Raw genomic sequence first — 27,980 nt, forward strand, 5'->3', positions numbered from 1 at the left:
ATTATTTTTGAAATCTAATCTTTAATTTTAAGTACATGTGAAATAATTTTCTGTCTCTGTAATGTGAAGCCTTTGAATTTTTCCTTAAAACTATTATCCATGCATATTACTTTGCAGACTATAGATGTTGATACCATCTAAATATCCATATTTCTGTTTCTAGTTAAAATTATATCATGCATGGGAATTACTGGTATATTTGGGAAAGGCTAGTGTGTTTATGAGCAAGCTATTTGAAATGCATTAAAGACCAGAAAAATATTTTTTTGTTAGGTTAAGGATGACTAAGTATCTGAGTGCATATTTTCTAGAGGTGATCGAAATGAGAAGGATTCTACTTGTAAGTGTTTGAAGAGGCTGTAGATCAGAGGGAAGGCCACCTGTTCAATCTATATTACTTAGAGTGCAGCCTATGCTTCTGTCTAATCTGATCAGTCAGCCCATTACTCAGGAACAATAAAATTGCCATCCTGATCTTTACAAGCAGAACTCTGAGTTAGCAAAAGTAGATTGGTGCTCAGTAAGCTCTAAAAATGAGATGACAGATAGGACTGAATTGGTATTTGCAAGTAAACTATTTGACAGTTGAACATTAGTATAATTAAATGTACTTTTTTCTTTTTTGTACTCCCAAAAGGCTTTTGTTTGAATTGAGGTTGAATTGAATTTGCTGTTGGGGGGTGTGTCTGTGGGTTTTTTAAAAATATTTGTTTGTTTGATTAATTGTTTCAGTTTTTTTTGTTCTGTGCATGTATTTTTTGTTTGTTCTCTGTCTTCCTCACACAGTCTTCAAAGTGATCTACATTGGCTGGTCAACCCACTGTCTCTGCATTTTAAAATGTCACTGTAGATCTATTTCATTGTTGTTGTTTGGAAAGCTGGTAGGAACAGATGGACTTTTCATTGTTCTCTAAATGTCAACAAATGTAGCTGTGTTAGGCTCTGAAGAGGAATCGTAGGCTTGTCAAGGTTGGAAAGGACCTCCAAGAAACATTGTACAGCTGAGAGTTTCAAATGAAAGTGCTTTGTTCTGTACTTGCAGCCCCAAGAACGGGGCTGGCCCATGCTGCTGTTGGTTTCCAGCTCTCATGATGCTGAGTGTGGAAATGCTTCTTTGGGAAGAGGCAGCTTCCACAGCATGCTGCTGACCTACATCTTGATTAAAAACAAAGGGCTGATGCACTCTCTACTGCTGCTGTAGGCAAATGTTTGAGGAATGTACACATTATTCATAAGCATGGAACAGCAGTGTTGTAGCAAAAGAAGAAACTCAGTGTATATGGAAACTGGAGTCTTTACGAAGGTGCGAAGAAATCAGTTCTTTGTTCAGTACTGTTTATGTCTAGTAGTAGGTTTTGGGTCCTGCTGCTCGCAAAAATTGTGGACTAAGAAGAATTGAAAAGAGGCAGGAAAGGGCTCTTTGTCTAGAAAACATGTCTGGGGTTCCATGTAAGATACAAAGTGTGAAGATTTATAAGACACACATCCTAAAATACCTAAAGTCAAGTAGAGAGTGGAAGGGAATAAAATGTTCTTCATGCTCAAGGTGAAGTTGATAAAACAGTAGATTTAAATTTCAGTAAGAAAAGTAAGAGAAAAGAAAACATTAATTCCTAGTAAGGATGGATATTGTGGAATGAACAGACTAGGGAGGGAAATAAACCTGTGTTTTGTCTATAGAGGTGTGAAATTGTTCATATAGGAAACTCTTCAAAACAGTTCAGACTGGTAGCTGCCAGGAAGATTTTGGATTAATTGATAGTACTTTGGTCCAGAAAGGTAGAGTGGGTGAATAAACTCTGACATTCACAGGGTTTTTTCCACCTCAATTGTCTGTAATTCTGTGAAGCTATATGTGGGGTGCCAGGACCTGAATTCAGTACAATTGAATGATCCCATTCAAATGTCAGAATGTGTTCGCAGAGGTATGACAATGTCCATATGAACAGTAAAGCCTTACTGATTTGGGAGGGTAAGCTTAGATTAATCCAAGTTTGAAGGGACCTCAGGAGGTCATCTGATCCAGCCTCCCCCTCAAAGCAGTGACAAAACTAAGTTCAGATGAGGTTTTACAAGGCTCTATATAAAGTTAGGTCTAGGAAAAACCTCTGAGATGGAGATTCATCAGTGTCTCTGAGCAGCCAATACATGACTGTTCTAGTTTTTAATGGTCAGATTTCTTCTTTATGCTAAGCTGGGAAATCTCTTGCTTTGTTTTGTGACCAGTGCTTTTTTCTTCCCAATGTGAATCTCAGAAAGGACCTTGGGCCTTTTGTCTTTGTAATCCTGTCTTCTGCACTGACAGAGAGGAGACAAGGTCTGGAAGCCAAGAAGATATTGAAGAGCTCTGTGCCTATGATCTGTTGGAATGGAGAGATGTGGGGGGCATTTCCCCTTTCCAACAGATGCAAAGGGGGCGCAGCCTCTTGTCTAGTTGAGTTCTGAGTATGGTAGATCAGATTCTTGGGGGACTGACAGTCATCCAGTGGTGCTGGTGATAGGACTGCTATTAGGACATAATGTGTTGTAAGCATACACAGAGTGAAGTACTGGAGGCTTTTGTTGTTTGCATGCTTGCTGTACTCTTTATGTGTTTATTCATGTGTCAATTCTTTAAAGTCCATTCATTCTCCTCATATGACCCACCCCTACCTGTTTTGTAGACTGTCTCATGGTAAATGTGATATTGAAGCTGTGAAAGCATTTGGAGTGTGATTCAAGTTGGGCTAATAGTCTTTTTTTTTTTCCCCAGCAGGAATAAGTGGTGCTCACCTGTCTGCATTTTCTCTGCCACAGTTTAAACTTACTCATTATTTTGACTGAGCTGACTAATGGGAATAATTACCCTCCACCATTGTTTAATGTTTCTTGGCTTTTCAGATGTGCTCTTCTCAGTCCATCTCATAGAATAATCTCTTTCCCTGTCCTGTACTGTGACAGTTCATGTTTCATTATTTCAGTTCTTCTGGCTTGTTCAAACAATATCTTCTGTATGACAGAAAGAAATGTGTACAATAGTCAGTGATTTATCCCATGAAATATGTGATTTTGTTGTGAATACAACCCAAAGCATTGACTACCTTGGAGTTGTTTCTTATGACCCTTTGGAAATTAATTATAATTTGTGCATCAGCAGTTTTTGTCTTGTATATGAAGAATGGATTTTTTAACTTGATTTATTTGTTTAGATTTGTGTATTCATAAAATGCATGTGGAGTGCTGGGCAAAGTTCACATTCAGTTTGGTTTGTATTGCTGGGTATCTGCCTAGTATGTGTAAGAGCTGTCTGGTTGAAGTTCAATCAGTTTAAAACAGAGGAATGTATTGGTAGACTGAATAAAATGCTTCAAAGCTCACATCTGTGTCTCTTGAATTATTATGCTTTTGATTTCTAAGATTGTAGCTAGGAAATGCTACTGACTTCCAAATTTTGTCAGATATGTCAAGAAAATATGACTAACTGTAGTCTAGCTTGGCAACTAACTGCTCCTTTTATACGTGTATTCTTTAGTTTATACATGCAGTTTTCACCTTGCGAAGAGTTCCTTTGTTCAAGGCTATATGTCTGTCCAGGGAATATCCAGTGGGACAGAATGCTTGTCCTGTACTGCACTGCTGTAATGATAGTTGCTCTCCTGTTTTGTCACCTCCTTGGTGTGGATGGGGATGGTCACTCCAGCACAGCAAATGTGTATGAGGTCCTCTCCTTTGTTCACAAGTAACTTGAATTGCCATCATGTTATTTTTCCATTCTGATAGTAAAAAAATAAAATGTAGGAAATACTTTTGTGTTCAAGGGGTCTTTAGCTGCTGCAGCTGTTACCAGTACTGGGAATCCTCTGGATTTACTCCTGTGTGTCAGGGTGAGTGCTGCCATAGACCTTTTATGGGTCATTGCTTCTGCGTGGCAGGCTGAGCTAATGTGTGCTTGGGGGACGCTGGCCACTTCACTTCCGAGATTGGATATAATTAAATAATTTGTGGGACTTGTTTTAGGTATTTTTCTTCAGAACAGGGTTAAGATACACGGAGTTGGAAATCCACTGCTGTTTATAGGGCCAGCTGTGTTGTTGGAGTATCAGTGAGCCTGTCTTCTGAGTATTCATTCAGTGCTGAGGAGACTCCTGTTACTTACTGATTTAGGTACGATTGGAGCGCAGGGGTATGGTACATCTTCAGTTACTTTGGAAATAGCTGAGAAGTATTGTTTACAAAAGAAATGGACATTCAAAGCTCTCACTTTAGGCCTCCACAACTAGATAGGGATGCCAAGATAGTGTAGAGCCATGGACTTTTCCGTTTCATTGTGAAGTCTGAAAGGTTCAAAGACAGCCAGAAATTGTTTCATCTAATGCATGAGTCTTTCTGGATATCCTTGTTATGTGCCATTGCATACTTGTTCAGTTCAATGTGCTTGTGACTAATGCAAAATTTAGAGAACTACAGATTACACAAGGACCTCTCTTGTGAAGTGTAGGGCTTTTTCTTTTAGAAAGAAATTTTTGCCCTATTTTTTTGCACTTGAATCTTGGTCTGGTTAGTTTAAATTGTTAGATAAGTTAGGTAACAAAGGACTACACATACACATATCAGATTTCATTGTGGTGTGGGGTTTTGGGTTTTGTTTTGGTTTTTTTTGGTGTTTTTTTTTGTTTTTTTTTTTGTTTTTTTTTTTAAGCCTCAGCAAGAATTGCTAGAGGTACTGAAGTAGTTTCTGCTTTGTCAGCAAGTTTTAGGTGGAGTGCACTGTTGGACTATTTTTCAGCTAGTGAGTCTTTGTGTTGCTCCATTTTTGCTGCTGTTGCAAGACCCCTCTGCCAACACTCCTCTGCCAAAACTGCTGCTGCAGATCAGAGATAAACAACTAATGCATTGCAATGGCTGCCAGGGAACAGAGGGCCGAAGTCTTGTTTCTTTGACCTGAAAACCTTGTGATACCTTGAGATTAGGATGGCAGTATAGGAAAGACAGAAAAGATTGTGTAATTTTTTTGTCTATTCTGACACTTAATGATATATTCTGTAACCCTGGTCAACTGGATTTGACTGAGACTCTGATTTTGTGTTCTGTTAAAAACGTTATTGTATTTGAAATAAAACCAGTTCTGACCTCAAATGCTGAGTCAAAGAAATCCTCTCCTTTCATTTGTGCTAGATAATCCTGCTCCCTGTCCTGAATATTTCTCACAGTTTCAATTTATCTTGTTCCCATTCTTAGCCCCTGATCCTTGATTCAGCGGTCTAGAAATGGTTAATGGTAAGTAGAGTTGGGAAATAAGCTATTTGTAGTTTTCTATGCCTTGCTAATTATTCATGTGATAGAGCTTACGTAAGGGCTGCATTACAGTTGCACTTCATTTGATGACAGAGTTCTGTATTTCTGTGTAAACAAAAGTCAAGTGATAAGGCATGGGCAGTCAAAGTCTATAGTTGAAATCAGGGAGAAAAAAAACTTTCCTGGGAGGATCTTAAGGTCATGCTATCTGCTTAGCTGTCATGTTTCTTTAAAAAAACCCCACAAACAGTAACAAAAAACCTCCATAAAAACCCGGTCCTGACAGTATTTTATTTAAAAAAACTTCTCAAAAGCCAAAATGGCCTTCTTTGCTATCTTTCTTGCCTTAACCTTTCTTGAAATTCAGTGGTGAAATCCCTTAAAACATACAATTGACAGTTTGGATCGTATGATGTAGCAAAATATTAAAATTTTAAAGAGCACAGAGTTTTCTTTCTTTGACACTAATTGTAAAAGCCAACTGTCTTAGAAAAAAATTTAAGTACTAGTTTGGAGACACTTGTATATTCCAGGGGAAAAAATGTTGATCTATTGACCCCCTCTTAAGGCTTTTTAAATATTTGCTGACATTTTTGGTAGAACACCATTACCTTAACGAGTTTTGCCTAAATATTCCATTTTTCTTTCTAAATATCTGGTACCATAGTATATGCTGGAGTAAATAAATGGCTTTTTACCTCTTTTCTCCATCACTCAAATGTTGTCTGTAGTACTAAGAAAATTTCTTTTAAATGAAAAAAAGGTTGTCTAAAACACTGGAGCTTTGTTAGTGTGGAATGATCTTTTCCCTTTTCCCTGTAAAAGCAGGGGTGGTAAGTGGCTGAAGCTGAGTGCAGCCATGGAGTGGAAGTCAGAGGTGTGGGAGGCAGCTGCCTGTTTCACACCAGTTGGCAATGCAGAGTTTGTAGCTTGTGCTAATATCCAGTCTTCTGGCTTTATGGTGCTGGTGAGGAAAACGATCTGAAACAGCTGTAAAGTTATGGATTATTATAGAGATATATCTGTCTGTAGCTTTTAATAAATGTGTGACCCGTTATGAAAGCTTTATATAAACCTTAGTGTAATGCCCTCCCTGGCCTTGAGGCACTACCATTTTGTATGAACTCATAGTTTTCCATTTCCTGGTGAAGTTGCTTCTTAGCTCCTGGAAAACCTTGTGAGCACTCCCTTTGTTCACTGTCCTCTTAGGTCTCATTTAAGCCAAAGAAGCTCCTCTGTTGTCTGATGTTAAGTGCTTGGAGGAATGAGATGCTTGGTCACAAATTTTGTGGCAGGTCTATAACCATCTCAGTTTACAGATTAGGACTACAGCAAAACAGTTACCATAAACTTAAATTTCTCAGGCAATTTGAAACAGTTAATAGATGAATATTTGATTTGAATGCATCTATGGTTCCTCCAGTGTAAGAGGGACTATGAGCTCTGACACAGACAAACCACAAGTGATTTGCACTGATGATTTCTGAGAGCAGCTGGGAGATGCCTGATTTAGAAGTATTAGTTGCCAAGAAGAGCTGATTTAATTAAGTCAAAGCAAAAGAAATGGGTTTTGACCTTGAAGCAGCTTGTCAGGACAGACCTTACCTTATGTCCCCACAGAGCTTTAGCCAAGCATTCAGCAGGCAGAAATGATCCCAGGATCAGGTGTTGCTGCTTTGTGTGCACTTGAGCTGAGGGAGACTGGCAAGGCAGTGCCCAGGCCAGCAGCTGCACACAGCAGAGAACTGTTCAAGACATGGAATCAGGGCATCCCAGGCCTGTGATGTGAAATGGAGATAGTTGCTTTCAATTTGTATGATCTACCCTGCTGCGTGACTTTTTTTTTTTTTTTTTTTTGGTGGTTGGTTCTTTTGTTTGTTTTTGTGAAGTGACTTTGCATTAATAGTTTTGGATTTCTGGTTGGATTTGTAATCTTATCAGGGAACCTGAGCTGTAATGAAAAATTAAGCCTACAGCTGGGACATGAAGCAGAAAGTGCTTAGCATTGCTGTTAGGCCAGCATAGATAATGGTTGTCTAAAGCAGATATAAGTAATAAGGAAGTAATTGGTTCTTTATAAACTATATTCAGATGTTATGAGTCTTGTGCAGTTTACATTGTGGTGAAGGACCAGGGTGCACTTGTTTCATGGATGTTCTCTGTCCTGGAGCTATTATTTTGGTGAAATCTTACCAGTATTAATACTAGTGATAATTCCAAACTGTAAAGTTGCTAATGCAGCAAGGTCTGCATGCCAGTAGAAATTAAACCAGGAGAATGACCATTTCCACAATGATTTCCACACTGAATTTGTTTGACCTAGGCAACAAGAAGCTCCTACCTACCCTAGTGTGGAAGCTAAACAGTTTCAAAATTACACAGGCTTTTCTATTTTATATATTATCAAAAGTGAAGAATATGAAGTTAGCCCATGCTTTCCCGATGAGGTAGCAAAGCATTTTCTTTCCCTTAGGTTGAAATCTCCAGTGATACATTGGATATTGTAGTCACTATTTATATAGTGTCATATAAGCCCTTCTGAACTCAATGAAAGGCTGAGCATGTGAAATGGCAACAGCTCAGCCCTAAGCACAAGTGTTTTAGAGGAAACCTCTCTTTTCTTCTAGCTTTGGGATGTGAATTTTTGTGTGAAACTGGCTTTCCTGTAAGGTTCCAGATTCCAATGGATTTCTTGCACAGATGATGTTGAATGAGGCCCTGACAGAGCAGTACCAACTCCAAACTTATTTCACCAGTCAACTTTGATAAATCCCATATTTTTGACTTCTTGTGTTACTTAAGCTCCAATTATTTCAGCTTTCTACTGGTATTCCATATTAATGTTAAATACTCTCTGGCTAAATTTTTTTCCCCTGTCCCCTCTCTACCACATCTGAAAGCCAGCCCGCCTTTAGCTGAATAAAAGATTATGGCCTGTAGATAACCCAAGTTTTGCACCTGGTTGAAACTTCATGGGAGAGTACCAAGAGACTTGCAGACTTCTCAGCTTTGGTGGGGATTGAGGAATGGGAGAAAGGTGAGGAGAGTTTGAGGACTGACAGTTTATATTTGCCTGAAATGCTCTCAGAGCATCCAGGATCGTACTGAGCAATCTGTTTAAGCATGGCTCAGTGTGGGGAAAATGCTACCTACTGAATTTTTACCTCAGTTTCCATAGTTTCCTGTATTGTCCTGATTTTAACTAGATTTTTCAAGCCAAGAAAGAGCAGCAAAGTAGTCAGATTTAGAATGCAGCTTAATACAGTGTCATTGCATAGGAAAAGAAGGATGGGAAAATTATCTCTGATGCTGTTGCTGCTGATTTGAATGATTTTGCAGCCTTGTAAATAGAACAAATAGACATGAAAATAATTAAATTTGAGGATTGGCATTCAGACGTAAAACAACATAGCTGAAACATCTTGATTGGAGAAGGTGGATAACATTGTTTCTTTCTGTTTTGCAAGTTTGAAAACAGACAGTACTAAATAAAGCAAGTGAGTTATTTTTCCTTTCTCCAGAGTTAGGATTTACCAACTCAGAGCTTTCAGTCACTGCTTGAACAGTCTACCTTCTGTTTTGGAACAGAGCAACTTCTGTTCATTAGAAACAGTCAACAGTAAATATGAAGAAATTTTCTGCAGTTTGCTTTGGAACTTGGTGTATCGGGTGTTATGGATACAGCGAGGTTTTTTGTGTTGATTTTTTTTTTTTTTTGGGAAGGCGTGGCAGAAAAGTCATACAGTGGTTTTTGTTCCAGGAATGTTGCTTTGAAAGTTAACAGAGTGAAGGCACCATTCAGTGCAGTTTACTGAAACACTGTTTTTAGCTGTCTTGTCCCATAGTGAAGTCTCTGGTTATTTTAGCAGTGTTAACTAAGCAGTCATTTCAGTATGATTAATGACAACTTGTAATTATTTTTTAACTGACCTGACTCTCCTGTTCTTTTGTTTTATTATTTAACTGTAATTACTTATGAAGTGGCTTGAAGCTTTACCTATAGGTATGTTTATAACTTTATGTTTGTTTTGAGTTGGTGAAATGTAATTATTGGACTTGTGGCTCAGAGGTGTGAAGCAACCAACTGCCCTAAACTTGAGAATATACAACTAGAAAGAAAATATTTCTGTATGGAGGGGAAAGAAATGAAAACAGTTTTCAGAGCTACAGTAATCTTGTCATGAACATGTAGTGATTTGTGTGCTATAGCTATAAGACCTGGGAGCTTAATATGTATGGGTGTTTAAAAAGGAAAGGGAAATCTGGGTAAGAGAGGCAATTAAGGGTTCTTCTTTGCTGCAGAACAGCAAAACCTTTTAACTTTGTTTAAAAATAACAGAGTACCTATTTTTAAAAACTAGGCTGCTTGGAAGAAGTAGTGAACTTCTAAAACAGACATACATTTAACTGAAGAGGAAGAAATGAAATGAAGCCTAGTGTTGGCATGACTGACAATTTTTTGGTCATCTGGATAGCCTTGCATTACATCAGTTCTTTGCTCTATTAAAAAATTATTTTTCTACTGTGAATAAACACTTTTTTTCCCCTTGGTTATTTCTGAATATATTTGCAGTACTTATCAATGCTTTTAAGAAATCAAGGATAATTTATAATGTGAGGAAGTTCCCAAGTGCATGTTCTTATTCTTAAAATATTTCACTTAATTTCATTAAATAATTGTATTTTTAAGTTATTCATTTGGCTTTGCGGATAAATCTTTTTGTATGTGACGGTGTGTGAAAATAATGTTACTGCTCTGCAAGATGGAATTTTCAACTTTTGAACCAGAAATCCACTGTAATTTCTGTGCCTTTATGTGGGCATTTTTGGGTTATTTGCTGATGTAATGATGCTGCTGGCAATGTTTTTGAAACCAGCTGTCTCACAAAACTGTGCTTTTAGTAAAGTTTGACTCTGGTAGTTAAACATTAGTTACATGTGTGCTTTCTAAAAAGAGTTGACACCAACCACATTTTTGTTGACTGATGTACTTCTTACAGGCTTAGTGTATTTGTGTGCATTGGGCTGATTGGTTGCTGGCACACAAGAGGTATCCAAATTATCTCAAAATCCCTGAGCTGTAAATGTGACTGAATTTAGGTTTGGATGTACTCAAGACCGTGGTTTAGTGGTTTTTGTGGTTGAGTGTTGTTTGATGATGATGTGGATGTTTGTTGTTGGAATTTTTGGCTTTGTTTAGGCTTTTGTTTGTTTTGTTTTTAATTCCTTCCCATTTTTCCTGTTGGACCTAAATAAATGTTATTCTGTAGCTTGGTAAGGCAGCAGTGACTACAGTGGTTTGGGTGGTTGGATAGCCTGTGTTCACCACATTACTTTTGACAGTACGTTACTTTGTCAGTTGAATTCTGATGCTAACATTTCTGGAAGCAAAGTGTCTCTAAGATACTGGCTGTACTTGTTATCCTGGCTCAGGGATATTAGGCTGCTGGGCTATGCGCTCTTCAAAAAGGCTTTCTTAATTTTTTTTTTTAATCTCAATTTACTTATAATGGTATTTGTTTAGCACATACAAGCTCTGTTAAGCATTCAGCATGCTACAGGAAATGTATTCCTTTTCCTGATGCTGCCCTTGTTGCATAATTAGTACCAGGCTCTGGTAAGCTTTACCCAGGCAGTGACTCAGCCACTCCTTACAGCTGTGAGCCCCAGAGCAGGAATGATGAAGGCTGCTGAGTTTCATGCTAAAGCTATATTTTGGAGGGAAAAAAACTCCATGATTTGCAAAAGAAATATAACGTCATTCTATTTATTTTGTATGTAGAGTTGCTTTCCTCATGAATCCTTACCCTCAGAAGGATATACTTGCTAGCTTAATTGGCCTACTTGTATCCATGAGGGCCATAGTTGTAGACACTGATCTGGGGACACACCAAAAGACCTTTCTTTTCCCTTTTCCCTTTGAGTTTGTGACATCTGTGTTCTTTAAACGTAGTAATAATCAGGTATAATAGCCATAATGTTTTCATAATAGTAATCTATATTAGTCTTCATTATTGTAAGTGCTAGTGATTGATGTGAAACTCCACCAGTGAAATGAAGATGGTATTTCATACTTCTCTGCATGGACTTTATAGTCATAAAAGCTAAAATATATTTTTCAATAGAATTTTTTAACTTAAATCAAGTGAAATCATTGTAAGAGGTACAGATTTAATATGCAGTTTAAAGGCAGTACTGTCCTTAATTTGCTGTGAGGATATTGGACTTGGTATATAAATACATGGGGAGCACAGCCTGATTGCAGACTGATTGAACCCTCTGGTAAACTACAATTTTAATGATCAGGAGCAGCCATCCAAATCCATAGCCACAGATGGTTCTGCTTCCCTGAGTAAACGTTTTGGTTACAGTTTCCCTTTATTGTGTACTTCTGTTGTCAGTTCAGAAGACATTTCTTTGCTGATTGGCCTTTTGGAAATGTTAGGTTCCCAGACCACCTGGGGAAGAAACCTGTTGTTCATGTGTGAAGCAAGTAATTTGGGATGTCTCTGCTGTTCTGCCAACTGTGTGGTGATGTCCGCAAGTGCAGTGTAAGCACACAAAAAGCTGAAAGTTTACATAGGGCGTTATAAGACTGAAAGCTACCTCTCAAATAAAAACTGAAATGACCTAGAACCTTTTGGAGTTCCCTTTTTTCCCTCTTATTTAAAGGTGATAAAGATTCTTGATGATATTTTCAGAATTAATCCTTAAAGGAGAGGTAGCTAATGAGTGACCTGTTTATTTCAGCGTATGTCCACATGTTCCATGCAGCAAGGTGTCCAGAGCCTGAGCTAATGCCAATCATGCTGTAGTGCAGCTGAGTGCTGTGTTTCCTTGTGCAGCAGAAATACTTATTTTTGCTTCTTACTCTTGAGAATGACTTGTTCATGCTCCCTGATGGGGAAAGGCAGTTGCTTGGGGCTAATCAGCTACCTGGAGATCAGGTGATTGTAGTCCCTTTCAGCACCAGAGTGCCTTTGACCCTTTCAGCACTGAAGCATATTTAACCCCTGATCGCTGTGACCAAAGTCTCTCTTCTGCCGCTGCATTGCACGATACAGGTGTGTCTGCATTCCTATATGGTGTGAAATTAATTTAGAATTTTACTTTTAGGAAGGTCTAACTTCTTCTTTCATTTCTTGCTCATAAACCATAAATACTTCAAGGCTTAGTTCATAAGTAATACTTTACTGCATTTGCTTAGCTCTCATTTTATCTAAGATATTGTGTTATTATCTCTCTTCTGATAAATATCTACCTTTCTGAGAGGGGTGACGCATATAACAATAGATGTTAAGAAAACCAAGGCAAGTAGCACAATAGAACAATTAAAAAAAAAACTATTTGCCTTTGGAAAAGGCACTTCTGTTTAGCTTTACTCAAATTGCACTTGGATCTGGAGGTGTGCCAGTCCTGTGCTTGGCAGGCATGTGGAAGCTTATGGTAGTGCAGCTTTTCCATCAGAGATGACCTTGTCTTGAACTAGAAATAACCCAGGCCACTACAAACCCTGCAATACACTTCTCCTTTCTCTCTCTCTCAAAAGCCAAATTTTTCTCAAAAGTTGTGGATTTCTTTGCTTGCTAGAGTATTAATTAGTTCACAATAAAACTACAGAAGAGTTTGTGTGAATGCATTCATTCAAGTTATCAAGAAAGATGTTGGCGGTCTTCTAGATCTTCTGGAGGATCTGCTAGCCCTCCTGTGGGGTGGTGTGAGGAAGGAAGCATGCGGAGCAGTAGGAATTATGTGAGAGCAGGCCTGAGTGTTTCCCTTCTGTGTTTACTTTTCCTAGCAAAAGCGTGGGGCTGTGCCTGCCAGTCTGTGTTGCACAGCTTGCTAGGCTGTTAGAGAATTGCACAAGAATTAATCCAAAATCACACTGCTAAACTGTGTCCTGGCTGTGGTGGCTGCCTGGAGATACAGCTATTGTATGGCTCTTCAGGAACCAAGGCAGAGCAGCAGCCTGTGGAACTGCCTCAGCCTGGCACTGCCAGTGTCATCTCCAGCATGAACAGCTAATGGGTGTGGGAGCTGACCAGACCCAAGCTACTGAAAAGGGTAATTGTTTCATGAAATTAAATTTGTGTGTAAAAATAAAAAAATATTAAAGAGGTAGAGTTTGAGCATATGGGAGAACTGGACAAATCTAATTATGGCAGTGGTATATTTCCTCAATTTAATTTCATTCTAGTTTTCCATGTGTTGCTTTCTCATTAAATGCAAACTGGAAGTGACATTCTGCAGCACTGGAACAAAATATTTTCTGCGTATATTTTTTAATAGAATTTTTTTTGTTTGCATTACAGTAAGTTAGCTGTTTCAAAGCTTAAACCTAAGCACATTTGGTAATTTAGTGGCTAGGTGTTTTAAGTTAAGGCTTAATGATCATATTTAATGGTTACACATGATTTGAAGGGATGCTAATTCCTTTTTATCAGTATCTTAATAGGACTTCGGAGTAAAATCTGGACCATGTAGATCCTGCTTAAGCTTTTGTCACAGTCCTTACTGCATTATTTTTTTTTTAATATCCTGGACTGTTTCAGGAAGTTTTATTTTTTGTATTGTCAACTGTACAATTGTCACTGTATTGAAATGCCTTTAGACGCCAAGAAGTTCTCAGGTACATCAAGTAGGTAAGTGTTAGTATGTGTGCAAAACATCTGCCTCACTTGTGCTTGCCAGGAGGTGTAAGTTTAGGCTGAGTAACAGCTGGGCTCTGGGCACACACACCTGCTGGCAGTGCTGGGCTCGGTCTGGACTGTGGCAGCTTTAGAGGAGCACCAGTGGGAGCAGTGCCCAATGTTACGCAAGAACGATGGAGTTCAGCTACAGCAAGGTGGTGCTCCTTGCCCTGGCTGGGTGACCGCCGCGTGCCTGGGCCCCTGGCACAGGGTGAAGCAGGTTCCTGAGGTGGGAGCTGACCCATGGCAGGGGGATAAACTTGCCCACGTGCTGTTGAGCCATGTCTCATGTGGTCACTGTAATCTGTATGTCTGTAATTGCATGTCCATTTTCCATCTTGATAGCAGTACAGGGAATACTGGTGATTGATACCATTAATGTGGGGTTATACCATTCGTGATGCCGCTATTCAGAAACTCTCTGTAGGTGATGGTTGCTGGTATGAGCCTAAAGGTTTGTTCCTGAACCCTTTTTGCTGTGTTAACAGGAGACAAACCTGGAGTTTCTCATATGCCAGATCTTTTTGTATCCTTAAAGTTTGTTGAGAGGTGTAGTTCAGAGGAATGCATTCAGACATTATAATTGTGGTCTCATTTTAAAGTGTTGCTAATTGCAGAGCAAGATTCCAGTGTGTGCAACCAAAAATACTGAGAAGTTTTGCAAGCCTAAGTATTGGGTGTCTTTGAGACAAAACCTGCTTAGCTTTCTTTACTCCCTGCTTGTTCTAAAGGGAGTTTAATGGGAGTGATTTGATGAGTGTAAATTTAAGGGAGTAGTAAGGTGAGGGAATTCTGATGCTGAAGTAAGAGTTGGAAGCTGGTTTCTTCTGGTTTTGGGCAGTTTCCCAGGTTGTATTGACTGCTATGTTCACTAAGTATTTTATTAGATGTTTCTGGATTTAATATTTCATATACCCACATGTGAAATTTAATTGTGTAAAATTTAGTAGGTTTAGTGTAGTAAGAGAAGTATTGGATAGCCTTGGGTTTACAGGTTAACTTGTTTCCTGCTCAGCATAGCACATAGTTTGAACTTATGCTTTTCTGAGCAAGCTGAAATCAGCCCTTTCCCCACAGAGCCTTTTTTAATGTCATGGGGCTTCAGAGTAATCATTTCTTTCCAACATACAGCTTCAGGATAGTCATTGCAGTCTGAAAGATCAACCCATGTTTATTTTTTTTCTGCTTTGATTTCTGTAAACAAGAATAATTTGATTCTTTGCCCTTTTTAGATCAGTCAGAGAAGTTCTTGTATGCTTAATGCTATTCTGTAGAGGTGCTGAGAAGGCATATGGTAAACACGTTGGTTATTACCCTTTGTTAGAGTTTACAGTTCTTCTCATGGAGATGCAAATTTTAAAAAATCACTGGTCTTGTTTAGTATATGAAATGAGATTAAGTGGTGATGTGATCATAGAGGGTTAGAGGTGGCTTGGGTAAAATTGAAAAATGGAGAGGTTTTTAAATAATCAGGCACAGAGGTAAAACTATTTAGTAGGAAAAAGGGATGTGTTTGCATCCTTATATATGCATGTAGTTATTTATGTAAATAATATGTATTTAGATCACTGGGACAATTTTTCATCCCTAGAAGTAAATTCAGGATGCTTTTCAAAGAGATATTATGATATTATCTAGTTTAAACAAGAATCAATTCTGTAAAGTCTGATGTCTTGCATAACACAGGGTATTGGTCTGATGATGACTGTAGTCCCTGAACTGCATTATCTGAGTCTGTTCTAGCTGACAATACTTTTAGCAGAGACATTGTGCCCCTGTTCTACTGAGGGATTAGTTCCAGTACAATACAGTGCATTACTGTGCAACCGCTGGCTGGTTTAGTACTCCCTAATTTGACACCTTGTCCCAGTGTGCTAAAGCAGGAGAGATTTAGGGGATTAAGTTTCATGTGTGTGGCCTGGAGGTGCTGCAAAGTACACGTAAACAAGAATTGGGTGTGTTCATGCTTTGGAGAGGAGCAGAGAGAAGGATGGAGAGCAAAATGCTGTTTGGGAAGTTGCCACATCTAAGGATATGTGATTGGAAATAGGTAGAAAACACCTGATTATCTGCAATTAAGAGAGTAGCCTGAAAAACAGGTGGGGTGGGGCCATGTAGAAGACAAAATGGGCGAAGTCAAATTGGTCCTGGAGAAAAATCTCAGTGGCAGACTGCCAGACCACAGGCTGGGCAAACAGAGATGACCAGAATGAACTCTTTCACATTTTTCAAGTGTGGGTGCTGCCTGCTTTGCTGACAGAAGTGACCACATTAAGATGTAAGAGTGAAAAATGTTTGACTGTAAGCAGAAAGGAAAAAATCACTTCCCCAATTCATGTGTGGGGTGGAGAAGGAGGAGATGTTCCTATAGGCAGTGCTGGAGCCAAATTCGACTTGCATGAGGACATCTGTTAGCTGGACCACACATTCAGTGTAAATAGTAAGACTGAGAGTCTTGAGGTTTGGGTGATGCACTCACATTGTTTGTAAGTGGGCAGAAATCAGGGTGAAGGGAAGGAATCTCTTGCTTGCTCCTTGAGGACATCACATTAGCTTCGTGGCAAGTTTAGCAAGAGAGCTGTATAGATTTCAGAGAATGAAGTATCCCTTAAGGAGACCTCAGGTTGGGTGATGAAGGTTTTTTGTCTGCACACCTCTTTTGGGGGAAGATGTCATCCAACCTGATGCAGTCGTGATCTGTCTCTGCTACCTCTCAACTCCACAGCAGAGTGGGATATTGTGTAAGACTACTGACAGAATGAGGAGGGCATTCTCTTTGGCATGAAGCTTCCCTGCTGTAGTGAGTCTTGCTTTGTTTTTCCTTTGTGTTGCCTAAGTGCTGGTGAAATATGTTGTTTCTCCTAGCACTGCTTTCAGATTTAGTGGTAGGTTAGGGAAGAAGGACACCACCATCACTGCTGGATCTCTGAATGCTGTGTTACAACCCAGGGAAGTGGCTGAGCTGGTGAGAAGCTGTAGCAGTGACACAGGTACCCCTCAGCTCAGCCGTGGGCTGGTTGTGCTGGGCTGGTCTGTACAGCTGCTGTGCAGCACAGCTCTGGGAGGTGCTGCCTGGCTGCAAGGCAGGACCTGGCCGGGAGGATTCTCATGGGAAGTCTCTGCTGGGCGACATCGAAACTGCTCGCTTCACACTCCTGTCATCACTGTAATAATTATCATGCAAATCATTGATATTTTAGGCATGCTGTTCCTTTTCATGGTCGGTCAGTCTGTACTCAGTAGTAGAAAGGAGAAATTTATTCGGCACCTGTCATAATTGCATCAGTTCATCAGTGTAGAAAATGAATTCTTTTTCAAGCACAGAATAAAAGCATATTAGGAAAAACTTGAAAAAAAACTTGTCAGCTTCATTCTGCAAATTGTTGTTAAAAGCCTTTTTGGAACTGGGGAGAAGTTGTGCTTTTGGGATAACTAAAGCTTGCTTGATATTGAAAATGTATTTTCCATCTAGATTTCTAGAAAAGATCTTCCCAGGTTTTTTTTGCTCTGGAAGGCTATGAGACATGCCTCTGGACCTTTACAAGCCCTCAGAGTTCATTCTTGTAGGGACAGTTGATGGCCTCTGTACTGTGTGCAGTACAGAAAGAATAAGAGTGCTTAGTCTGAAAAAGGAGTTTGCCCTCTGACTGACTTCAAGGCAGTAAAGGAAAGCAGCAGAATAACCTACTGAGTAGGCATTTTCTAAATATTGTTTTAGACAGCAAGCTGCAGTGTTTTATTTGCTCGACCTTCCAGTTGTGTAGAATGCTTTTAGAAAAGCCATATGATTAATTTTTTCTTTGAAGACTTTCTCTAACTAGAAATAAAATCTATTTTATTACAAAAATTTCCTTAATTTAGAAGGAAGTAAATGTATTACAAGTTTCTGTACATATTTATCAGATTCTGTGTTCAGTTTATCACAGGTACAAGTGGATCAAGTTGGTTGTTCTTGAAGGAGTTATGTAAATCCTGTATTACTTTTAGCATTCTTATTTCATTAAAAAAAAACTTCCTTATGATGTCGTTAGAGACAAAATTTGACCTATATTACACACTTTGTATCCTTAAATGCAAATACTAGTTGTAGAATATTTATGCCTATTTTGCACATCATATAATCTTTTCTTTAATGACATTTTTCAAAGGTTTACTTAATTTTCACATTACACTAGAGGGGAAGCTGACAAGGGTGGTACCTCCTGGTCATTAATGAAGTTTCCATACTGAAATTAATGTGCAGAAAACCTTACAGATAAATTAAGGTTAATCTCTAGTGTCACATGTGGGATATAATGAAACCCTCAGAAGGAAAAATCTGAAAAGTACTCTTGACAGCAGTGCACATCCCTGGATGAAAAATTCAGAATCTGCAATAAAAAGTAGATACATCATGCTCTGTGAGATTTTTTTTGGTATTTTTTTCAAGCAGGATATTTCTAACTTAATCTAACATGTACATAATTAGTCTGCAGCAGCCCACTCAGTTGTTGGAGACAAGCTTGCTCTGTATCAGCAGATGTTGGCACAGTCACAGTAGATCAGCAGGTAGCTTTGGGCCCTTATGCTCCCATTAGATTTTGGAACAAGTTTTGTGTGTTTGGAGTCAAGCATTTTGGCTTAGTTTCCTCTGAAGGGGGTGTAAATTGTGCACTCTGAAACGGGTTTGTGATCCAAACCAACATGTGATATCTGAAAATGTTGGGGAATTTGCTTCAAGGCAGCACAGGTGCCCTAAACAGAGCATTAATGTGCATGTGGCCCTTCAAACATGGACTGTGAGATGAATATGTGCCTTTAAATATACTCTGTGCATGCAGGTCTTTGACACTGTGTCACTGAAAGTAGCCACTCTGAAGCTTTATGTAATTGGAGGATCTGTAGAAAATATTCCATGATTCTGTTTGTACGTAGCTGTACTGCTGCTTTTTTGGCATTCGTATTAGCCTTTTTTCTTTTAAGCTGCACACGTTTTGGTGTGAGTTTTGTGCGTTTGGGTTTTTGGTTTGGATTGTTTTTTTGGTGGTGCTTTGAGAACTTGGAAATATTTTTTAAAAAGGTAGCTTTGTAAGCAAATTATTAGTAACTTATAGCTAGAATAATGTGTTAAGTGAGTTTTTCTTCTTGATAGTTAATCATTAAACCCATCGAATCACAAGCTTCTGCAGTCATTATTAGTCGTGAGGCCAGTACATGAATTCAATTTTGATAAGGCTGCAAGAGTGTTAAGAATGCAGAGGAATTAATAAAATGATAGAATATAAGATGTTCAAGCTATATTCTACAAGTTATTTTGTAAAATAACAAACTGAACAAACTGAAAGAAAAGATGAAATTTGCTTTAGAGGGGAAATAATGAGGAATGAGACACTCTTTAAAACTTAACTATTGTAAACTACTGGTAACTATTGTTCTTTTTATGTTGTCTGAAGGTATACTTCTTCAGTGAAACCAAACATTTCACACAAGTGTTCTGGCTGTACAAGCTCCTTTTCTGATGAAAGGAAAGAAAAAAAGCCTTTTCCTTGCTGTCATTGCTCTCACAGCAAGGAGATGATTTCATTTAAGATATCACAGAATTTTCTGAATTGGTAGGGACCCATAAGAATCTTCAAGTCCAACTCTGGAGCGAATGGCCCATAGAGGAACTGAATCCACAATCTTGGCAGCAGTAGCACCAGGCTCTAACCAACCAAGCTAGGTGTCGGTGGGTCCTTGCTCCCAAATTGCTATTTAAACTATCCTGTATATTTTTTACATGTTTAACTTGCTTGTTAAAAAAAAAAAAAAAGTAAAATTACTGTTTTTACAATGAAAGCATGCAGAAGTTTGATAAAACTGGAAAGCTTGATTTCCAAGTCTGAAACAACATAGAAAAGTGACTCTTCAGTAATGCATAATATACATACAGAAACATTCAGAGTTCTAGGCAGCTCATCAGCTTGAAGTAGGTGAAACTTCAGAAAAGATGGTGTCATTTGCCTGAGCAGTTTTATTGCTGGGGTTCTGATACAGTCAGTACTGTGGCTCAGACAGCCAAAAACCTTCTGGCTTGCTGAAGAAAAATTCTGACTTCTTAGTAATTAGGAATTCTTAGATCCCTTATTTATATTGTACACTCCTCTTTTTGATGATGAGAATTTCTAATAGTTCTTTTTATCTCTTCCAAAACAGAATTAGACCACAGTTGGCCAAAGAGAAGATTGAAGGATGCCATATCTGTACATCTGTCACACCTGGTGAACCTCAAGTGTTCTTGGGAAAAGATAAGGCCTTCACTTTTGATTATGTCTTTAACATTGACTCACAGCAAGAAGAGATCTATGTACAGTGCATAGAAAAGCTGATTGAAGGTTGCTTTGAAGGCTATAATGCCACTGTCTTTGCTTATGGCCAGGTAAGCTTCACAATTTTATTTTAAAGCATTCATTTTGGATTGAAAATGATTTTTATCTTAAATTTCTGAATGCATTAATCTAGTTTTAGCATCTTGGGTTTATTTTCAATGAGTTACCCCCTAGGAGAGTGAGTTTATATAAATTCTGTTTAGACTGGCAGTTGAAACACAGAATATATATATATAGGCCACAGATATGAATTTAATAGTAGTCCTGAAAATAATATCAGTCCATGTAATTCCTGAATTCATCTCAATGCAGCAATACAAATTATTGACCTAATCACGTGAACTATAGAGATAGGTTTCACTGAGATTCTTTTCTGAGCAACTTTTCAACCTACTGCATTTTTAGAGACTTTTGGGAATAGGAGCTTTTAAAAAATAAATCCTGGAGAACTTCAGGCCACATTGTTTGCTTGTGGGCAAAATGCAGTGATCAGATTCCAAAGTCAAAGAACTTTGCATCAAGAACACACCCTCTTAGTACACTGGGTACACTTGAAGCTGAGCACAATGTAGAGAGTATGTTATTGTCTTCTTCTGAATATTCCCTTATAAGTTGATTGCATAAAATGTGGTCTTGGATGCTGAATTTCACCTCTGTTAGCTGTTGCATCTGAAGTTAGCCAGGTGAAGTCTATTCCTAGTCAAACAAAGCAGTTTGCAGATCCAGTTTAGCAGATTATGTTCAGCTCTGTGATCCTATCTTTGTCTTAGACTTGACCCACTAATTAAGTGAAAACACTACACTACCTTGACTTCTGTTGGACTTCATATTTAATTAGATGATCTTCCTAGTGAAGATAGAGCTTGTATTCTTTAGTATAAAGTGAGAACAATGGGAATATAATACCTGAGTTATTCAGACATCTTAATTAAGGGAGTCATTTGATCTACTTCAGTAAAGAATTGCAAATGCTGCTTTTACCTTCAAAATACATGTTTCAATTAACAGCCTTGGTTGGAGACATTAACTCATCTTTTGACCTAGAGGAGATAGCTCAAGGCTGATGTGAGCTGGGTAGGGAAAATTTCTAGGGGAAGGGTTATGAAAGATTGAACTGCTCTCTGCCTTCTTGTATGTGATCTCTGAATAAACAGTAGAATTTGTCCGAATTCTGCTGCTTATCCATTTTTCAAAGTGACCTGTTGTTGTATGTGTTAATATTGTAAAGATGGCAGGTTGATGTGGACACTAAGTGTTCACAAACTGTATTTCTATGATGATTTGGTGCTATTAACATATTCTAGTGACTACTCCTTTTTCAAATTAGACAGGTGCTGGCAAAACATACACCATGGGCACTGGATTTGATGTCAACATAACAGAAGAGGAACAAGGCATTATATCACGTGCTGTCAAGCACCTTTTCAGATGTATTGAAGAAAAAAAACAAGGTGCTATTAAGCAAGGACTTCCACCTCCTGATTTTAAAGTGAATGCACAGTTCTTAGAGGTAAATATGAGCCACATTTGTGGCTTTTTGGTAGGTTTTTTTTTTTGGTGGTATTTTATTTTTTTAGCAAACCAATTAAATATTTTTTTTCTGGTTGCTTCTTTTAAATTTTCTTTCAAGGTGTTTTGAATTAATATATAATATTTCAAAAGAAAAATGTATGGGATTTGGTTCAGCTCTTCAATTTATGAAAAAGTCTTTTTATCTTACTCCAATTATTTTACTACTTCCCTTCATAGTGTTATTTTGAAGTAGAAATATTTGTTTGTCATCATTTATCCCTTTCTGTTTGTAAGGCCGCTTTCTCTTGTCTGTTGGTAATTCTTGACAAAACTTAAGAAATTTATAAAAAACCCTCTAACTGTATTTTATGGCTTTGAATAGTGATCATGCTTTGCTTGCTTTTGTCACTTTGCTATAGATTTCTTTGGCTTTCAAAATCTGTTCAGAAGACTTTCTTTCACCAATGAAGAAACCTAGCATGAAAATACTTTTTCTGCAATTCCCACTGGTTTAGGATTAGGCTTCAGTGTCACTGTTCCCTTCTTTCCTTGATCTAGAGGAAAAAAAACCTGGTGACAAAACTGTGGCAAAACTGCTCCCTTTGTGCTTTCTTGTAGACACAGTTACTGGTAAAGGGGCCATAACATCTGTGATCTTTCTGACCTGCAGCAGCTGTTGCTTTATGCCTTGCAGGTTTTATACTGTGTCTCCTGACTATGGAACTGCTCTTTAAATGGAATGATTTGGGTGTAACGTATTTACATTTACTACCAACCTGCAAAATCTGATACTTCAGGCACACAGAGAGGCAGAATCAATTTTAGGAAGAGCAGGTGTAAATTGGTTTTGCTTAATTCAGTATGTACAACTTTATCTGCTTTAATATTCTCCATGAAAAAAGCTGTTGGTTTTATTACTGCTGAAGTAAACTAACTCCTTTAGCCATTAACAAGCTGGTATTAGTTTTGCATCAGTCTAGGTTTGTTGTTGCTACCCTTATGCAGAACCTTTAGTTGCTCTGGCTAATATTTGCCTAGAGAGAGTTGGCTTGAGCATGTGCTGTGGGAATGCTCTACTCTGTGCACCAGGGAGCTGCAGCTTTGCTTAGGCAGCTGCAACATGAGTAGCATAAGGAGCAGTAACCAGTGTGGTTTCTGAATTTATTGTGTTTTTTGACATAACATTACAAGTATGACTGCATCCCAAAATACAGGGCAGTGATTAAATGTTACAGTGAGAATGGTATGAAGAATTGCAGCCACTGCAATGTATTTCAGCTGAACTGTACTTGAACTGTACCTGAACTGAAAGCTGTCTTGCTTATCTATATAGAGAAAGGCTAAATTATATATATAATAATTTCTCCCTTAAAAAAATGTCATTTTAGTTGGTAGATTTTTTTTCTTTTACCGAGGCTTTCCCAGAAAGAGCTTTTACTGATTAGTTTGATATTATACGGTATTATTGTGTCAAATAGTATTCTCTTCCTCCCATCCTGTCTACCATTAGAGCTGGATTGCATAAACAATAATTTAGTTGATGAGCAAGTTGAAGCAAGATTGTATTTTTGGAGTAACTTTGAAGTCTTACAGCTGGATAACTGTTGGGAACAGTGACTTCTGTTTGCTACTTCCTTGCCTTTCTTTAGTTGGCTGAAGTCTGCCTCCCTTAACTCCTTGCTTTCCTGCTTTTTCAAAAGACAGGCGTATGCAGTCCCATCCAATTGCAGCTGCAGTATCAGGATCTGCTCTAAATTGTGACATCAGTTTGTTTGAATTTATGAAGGTAAAACATTAGTGAGAAGATTCCTACATAGAATATCTGTGCCTAATAATTAAATATAATTCCTTTTTTAATATGTAAAGGATTAAAAGCATCACAGTCACAAATGCTGAGTTTTTTTCTTCTCAGGGATGACTTTTTTTCTTTTGAGAGGAGAAAGTCACTTACTTTCAGTACTATGAAAAAGTACCTTGTGTGAATACAGATCTGTTGTAGTGGTTTGACTGTTGCCTAGGGATTATGATCAGGAATTGAATTAGTCTGGGCTGAGCTTTGCTGACATGAATTAGTATAACTAAATTAGAGACACTTGATATGTTCCAGGGTACACAAGCAGAGACTTGAGCCATGACATTCAGTGGGATAGTGTTTTTTTCTGGGTGGGTTGTCTGTTTTTTTCCCCCTGATATCTTCAATTCAATCTAAACACTGTATAAAGTTTAGAACATTTTATGGAGTACAAAAGCCTTGCTCAAGAAGCCATGCCATAGTATTTTTGGACTGATGCTTGGTGTCTTTAAGAAGTGGCTTGCACAAAAACTATTATTATATGTCAAATTCCTTCCTGCCCGGGAAGAATTTATCTAAATGAGAGCCATAGAAATATGAAGGTGTGAGAGACGAGAAGAGGAAAGTTGCAATGGCAGGGAGAGCACATGGAGTGAGTTGGAAGTGTTCTGAGCAGGGTGCAGCCAACTGAATGCACAAAAGAAAAGCCCAAGGTTAAATCTGAAGACATCAGGTGCCTGCCACAGAAACCACTCTTGTTCTGCTGGCACCAAATTCCTCCTCTTCTCTGGTCCCACTGAAGAATTTTATCTCACATCTGGCAATGTGAAGGAAGCATCTTTGGGTAGCATAATAGGAAATTGTGCAGGTCACTTAATTTGCAGCTGCTGTCACCTATTGTCCTTGTAAGTTTGGATATTTCACATCTTTTGGGAGCTGAGACGCTTGGATTTTTGCAACTTTTGGTATGTGCCATGCACAGATTTGTTAGTCATTGGAGGAGCTCCTTCTAAAAATGATGTTTTTTGTCTTTTTTTTCTCAGCTTTACAATGAAGAAATTCTTGATCTGTTTGATACCACACGTGATATTGATGCGAAGAATAAAAAATCAAATATTAAAATACATGAAGATTCAGCAGGAGGAATTTATACAGTGGGTGTTACAACCCGAACTGTGACTGGAGAATCTGAGGTGATAACTGGAAACAAATTACTCTGTAACATGCCAAGTAGATTCTGAAAATGTCTGTATGCTTTGATGAACAGTTAAATAGAGGTCATGCCCAGGTCTGTGTCCTGGGCAATTTAAGTGTAAAATCTAGCTAACTAGCTAAAATTTTTATTTTCTTAATTCTTTGCAGCCTTAAATGTGACATATTTGATACTAAGTGCATATCACTTGCATTTAGAACTAGGAAAAGTTTTGTTCATAATATATTTCTGCTGGGAGAATTTTGACATATGCGTAAATTTGATCTCCCAAATTTTATATATGTTATTTTTTCTTGGAGAGGAAACTTTTCATTTGGCTGATGTGAAATAGACTGCTGTTCACATACACCATAAATCTGAATACAAATGTTATTGTACTTTTTTTTTTGGACAGGTGAATGAATATAGCTATGTTAGTACTAGGGTACAGTAAAGAGAGGAATATGAATAGAAGATTTAAGTATTTTACAGAGATCACAAAAAATACTTTTAGTTTGCTTGTTTAAGGATTTTTGTCCTTTTTTTTTTTTTTGTGCATAGGAACGGAATGCATATCAAAGTGAGAAATTTTAGTCATATATCCAAAACAGCAAGTATTATAGGAGCATTTTTCCTTTAATCAGCAAGGGATGCCATGTACTTCTTGCCTGTTTTCTAGATGATGCAGTGCTTGAAGCTGGGAGCTCTGTCTCGAACCACTGCCAGCACTCAGATGAACGTCCAGAGCTCACGGTCACATGCTATCTTCACTATTCACTTGTGTCAGACCAGAGTCTGTCCTGCATTTAACGCTGTACGTATTTTTGCTGTTGGTAAACTTCTCTTTAGTAGCCATTTGTCAAAATGGGGATGTTTTGGCAGCCACTGCTATTTGAATTGCACTTAGTAAGGATGCTGTAGTCATCATAATTCTTGATTAATTTGCTAAGCATTATAATAATTTGATTTAATCTGTGCATATGTAACCATCCTCTAGCCAGAGGCAACCATAAATTGCAGACTCTTACAGGAACTTATCCATTCTCCTCTAACATTTTCTGCAGTATTTTGTTGCGACATACACAACTGAGAAAGTTAAAATATAATTTGTCTTTAATTGGGAAAGCACATTTAAGTGTCATAGCAGTTAGTGAGTTTAAACTTGCAGTCGCCTAACTGAAACTGCTTGGATATTTCAGATTAATTGTTGATATCCAATAAAGTGCAAGTAGAAAAGCCTTAAATTCTGAGGCACAGTGTATATATTTTAAATATATACTTTAAAATATAATATATTTTAAAAGCTATATACTCGGAGTGCAGGTATTTTGTTAAATCTATGCACCTGAAATTCAAATTATGAATGAACATAGAGCTGTTCTGTAGAATATTCTGTGTGTGGCTGTTCAGCTGTTAGTTGCTCTTGGTTTTGTCTCGTAAGGGGAGAGTTCTGAAGAAATCCGCATTCCTGAAAGCTACAGTACCTTCAGGGGGACTTAACTTGAATATTCTAAAGGTGTTTTGCATATAATTTTTAAATATTAAATACTATCTGGCTAGCATCTGACCCATAGTTACCACATTTTTAAGCATGTGGAACAGTGAATTGGATTTACAGTGCTCTTTGAGGGGTTGCTTTTATTTTTTAATACTACAAATAATCATTTACAGGCAAAATGTGTGTTCCTTCCTGGTCCTTTGTGGTATGTAGACCTGCTTTATACACTTGGTAAAAACACTTCTTTCTGCTTTCCATACTGAAACTGTGGATTTGGTGGTGGGGTCAGCTGTCTTCACTTGGGAGGGGTTGGCATCACACTCCAAGCCCACACAGGGCACTTCAGTCCCTGTGTGGTGACACTGTCTGCTTGGAAATTTTTGTTGAAAACTGTCTGCTGGAGACTGAGGAGTCATGTGGGGCCTTTTTCCAGCTGAGCTGCCCAGGCGACTGTTGCCTGGCTCTGCCTGTGTAACACAGAGTCTTGTGTTAGAGGAAGAGGTGGCCATCTTCTGCCTTGTGTCAAACTGTTTTGTTTCTGCTTTTAATGGGAGATATGCACAAGATAATCTAACTGTGGATCTGGGCATTTCTAAATCCTTGATTTTTTAAGACTACACCCTCTTCTTTCCCTGTGTTGTTTAGGAGAGTAGAGGATAGAACAGACACTGTCCTCTGAACGCTCCTGGAATCTAAATTAATACAAGCTATTATTGGGTGGCCAGGAGAGATGTAGCTCAAGTTTCTGTAGACAACAGTTTTGGGAGACCTTTGTTACTAGGGCAACGCAGTTTCTCCTTCTCGGATGACGGCCTTGGCCGTGCCCCCTGTGTGCGGTCGCCCGTGCCCAGGGCTGGCAGGCAGCCAGGGCTGCAGTGCACAGACCTGATCCTGGGGCTCTCTTCCCATCAGCCATGCTTCTGGGAAGTTTCTGGATGTGCATTTCACTTGCTAAATGAGGGAGAGTGAAAGGATGCATTAATCCTGCAAATTAGTGTGGTCCCCAGAGTGTAAACATCAAAATTACAGAAATTATGGTTACTGGTCTTGTGGAAGTAGCACAGTTCCCATTCTCTTCTGTTGCTGCTACAAAAGGATGCATGAAATATTTAACTACCATCAGAAGGGTTTGGTCTGCAGAGACCTGCATTACCCCTTGCAGTAGCAAATGGAGCTGTAGGCTGGCTGGCCAAGGACAAAAATGTCACCACAGAAAACCTGAGGGGATGTGTTTAGCTTTTTGATTAGGTTTGGGTTTGTTTGTTTGGTTTTTCTTGTTTTTTAAGGTTTTTTCTGAGTTTTCTATGCTTCATATGACTGGAAATTTCTAATAAATCTTGTAGGTTGGGCTGTGAGAATTTGTTATGAATCCAGTATACACTTGATATATGCTTGTTATCTGACACCATGACAAGTTAGTAGAAACTGCAATGGGTGCCTTACCAGTAAGGTCACGAAATGAGTGATTTAAGGATTTTTCTCATTGTGTTGCTTTCCTGACAATAAATCTAACTACACTTGTAGTAAACAAAAAGTTTACAGTGAATGGTAGAACTAAACTAATCAACAGTAAAAAAGTTTGGGATTGTCTAATGAAAAAGGATATTTTTCCTGCTGTGCTTTGGGATGTGAAATGGAAAGAGGCTGAGACTGTGGTACCTGCCCCAGTGCAGTG

General features: G+C 38.4%; 1 protein-coding gene across 17 annotated transcripts in view; it reads left to right on the forward strand.

The window, feature by feature from the left end:
- The window catches only part of KIF21A (kinesin family member 21A), an 88,485-nt gene that overhangs the window by 9,225 nt on the left and 51,280 nt on the right, over nucleotides 1-27,980 (forward strand). For 16 of the 17 annotated variants that reach the window (XM_072919977.1, XM_072919880.1, XM_072919901.1 and 13 more), the window contains exons 2-5: nucleotides 20,139-20,361; nucleotides 21,639-21,821; nucleotides 24,659-24,808; nucleotides 25,487-25,621. In XM_072919977.1, the coding sequence (XP_072776078.1) occupies nucleotides 21,663-21,821; nucleotides 24,659-24,808; nucleotides 25,487-25,621 (444 nt within the window). In that variant the 5' untranslated portion in view covers nucleotides 20,139-20,361; nucleotides 21,639-21,662. Of the gene's footprint in view, nucleotides 1-18,950; nucleotides 19,672-20,138; nucleotides 20,362-21,638; nucleotides 21,822-24,658; nucleotides 24,809-25,486; nucleotides 25,622-27,980 lie in introns of those variants that run through there. The other variant, XM_072919986.1, reaches the window with a different exon arrangement.

Source organism: Taeniopygia guttata, chromosome 1A (genome assembly GCF_048771995.1).
Source record: "Taeniopygia guttata chromosome 1A, bTaeGut7.mat, whole genome shotgun sequence".
NCBI lineage: Eukaryota > Metazoa > Chordata > Aves > Passeriformes > Estrildidae > Taeniopygia > Taeniopygia guttata.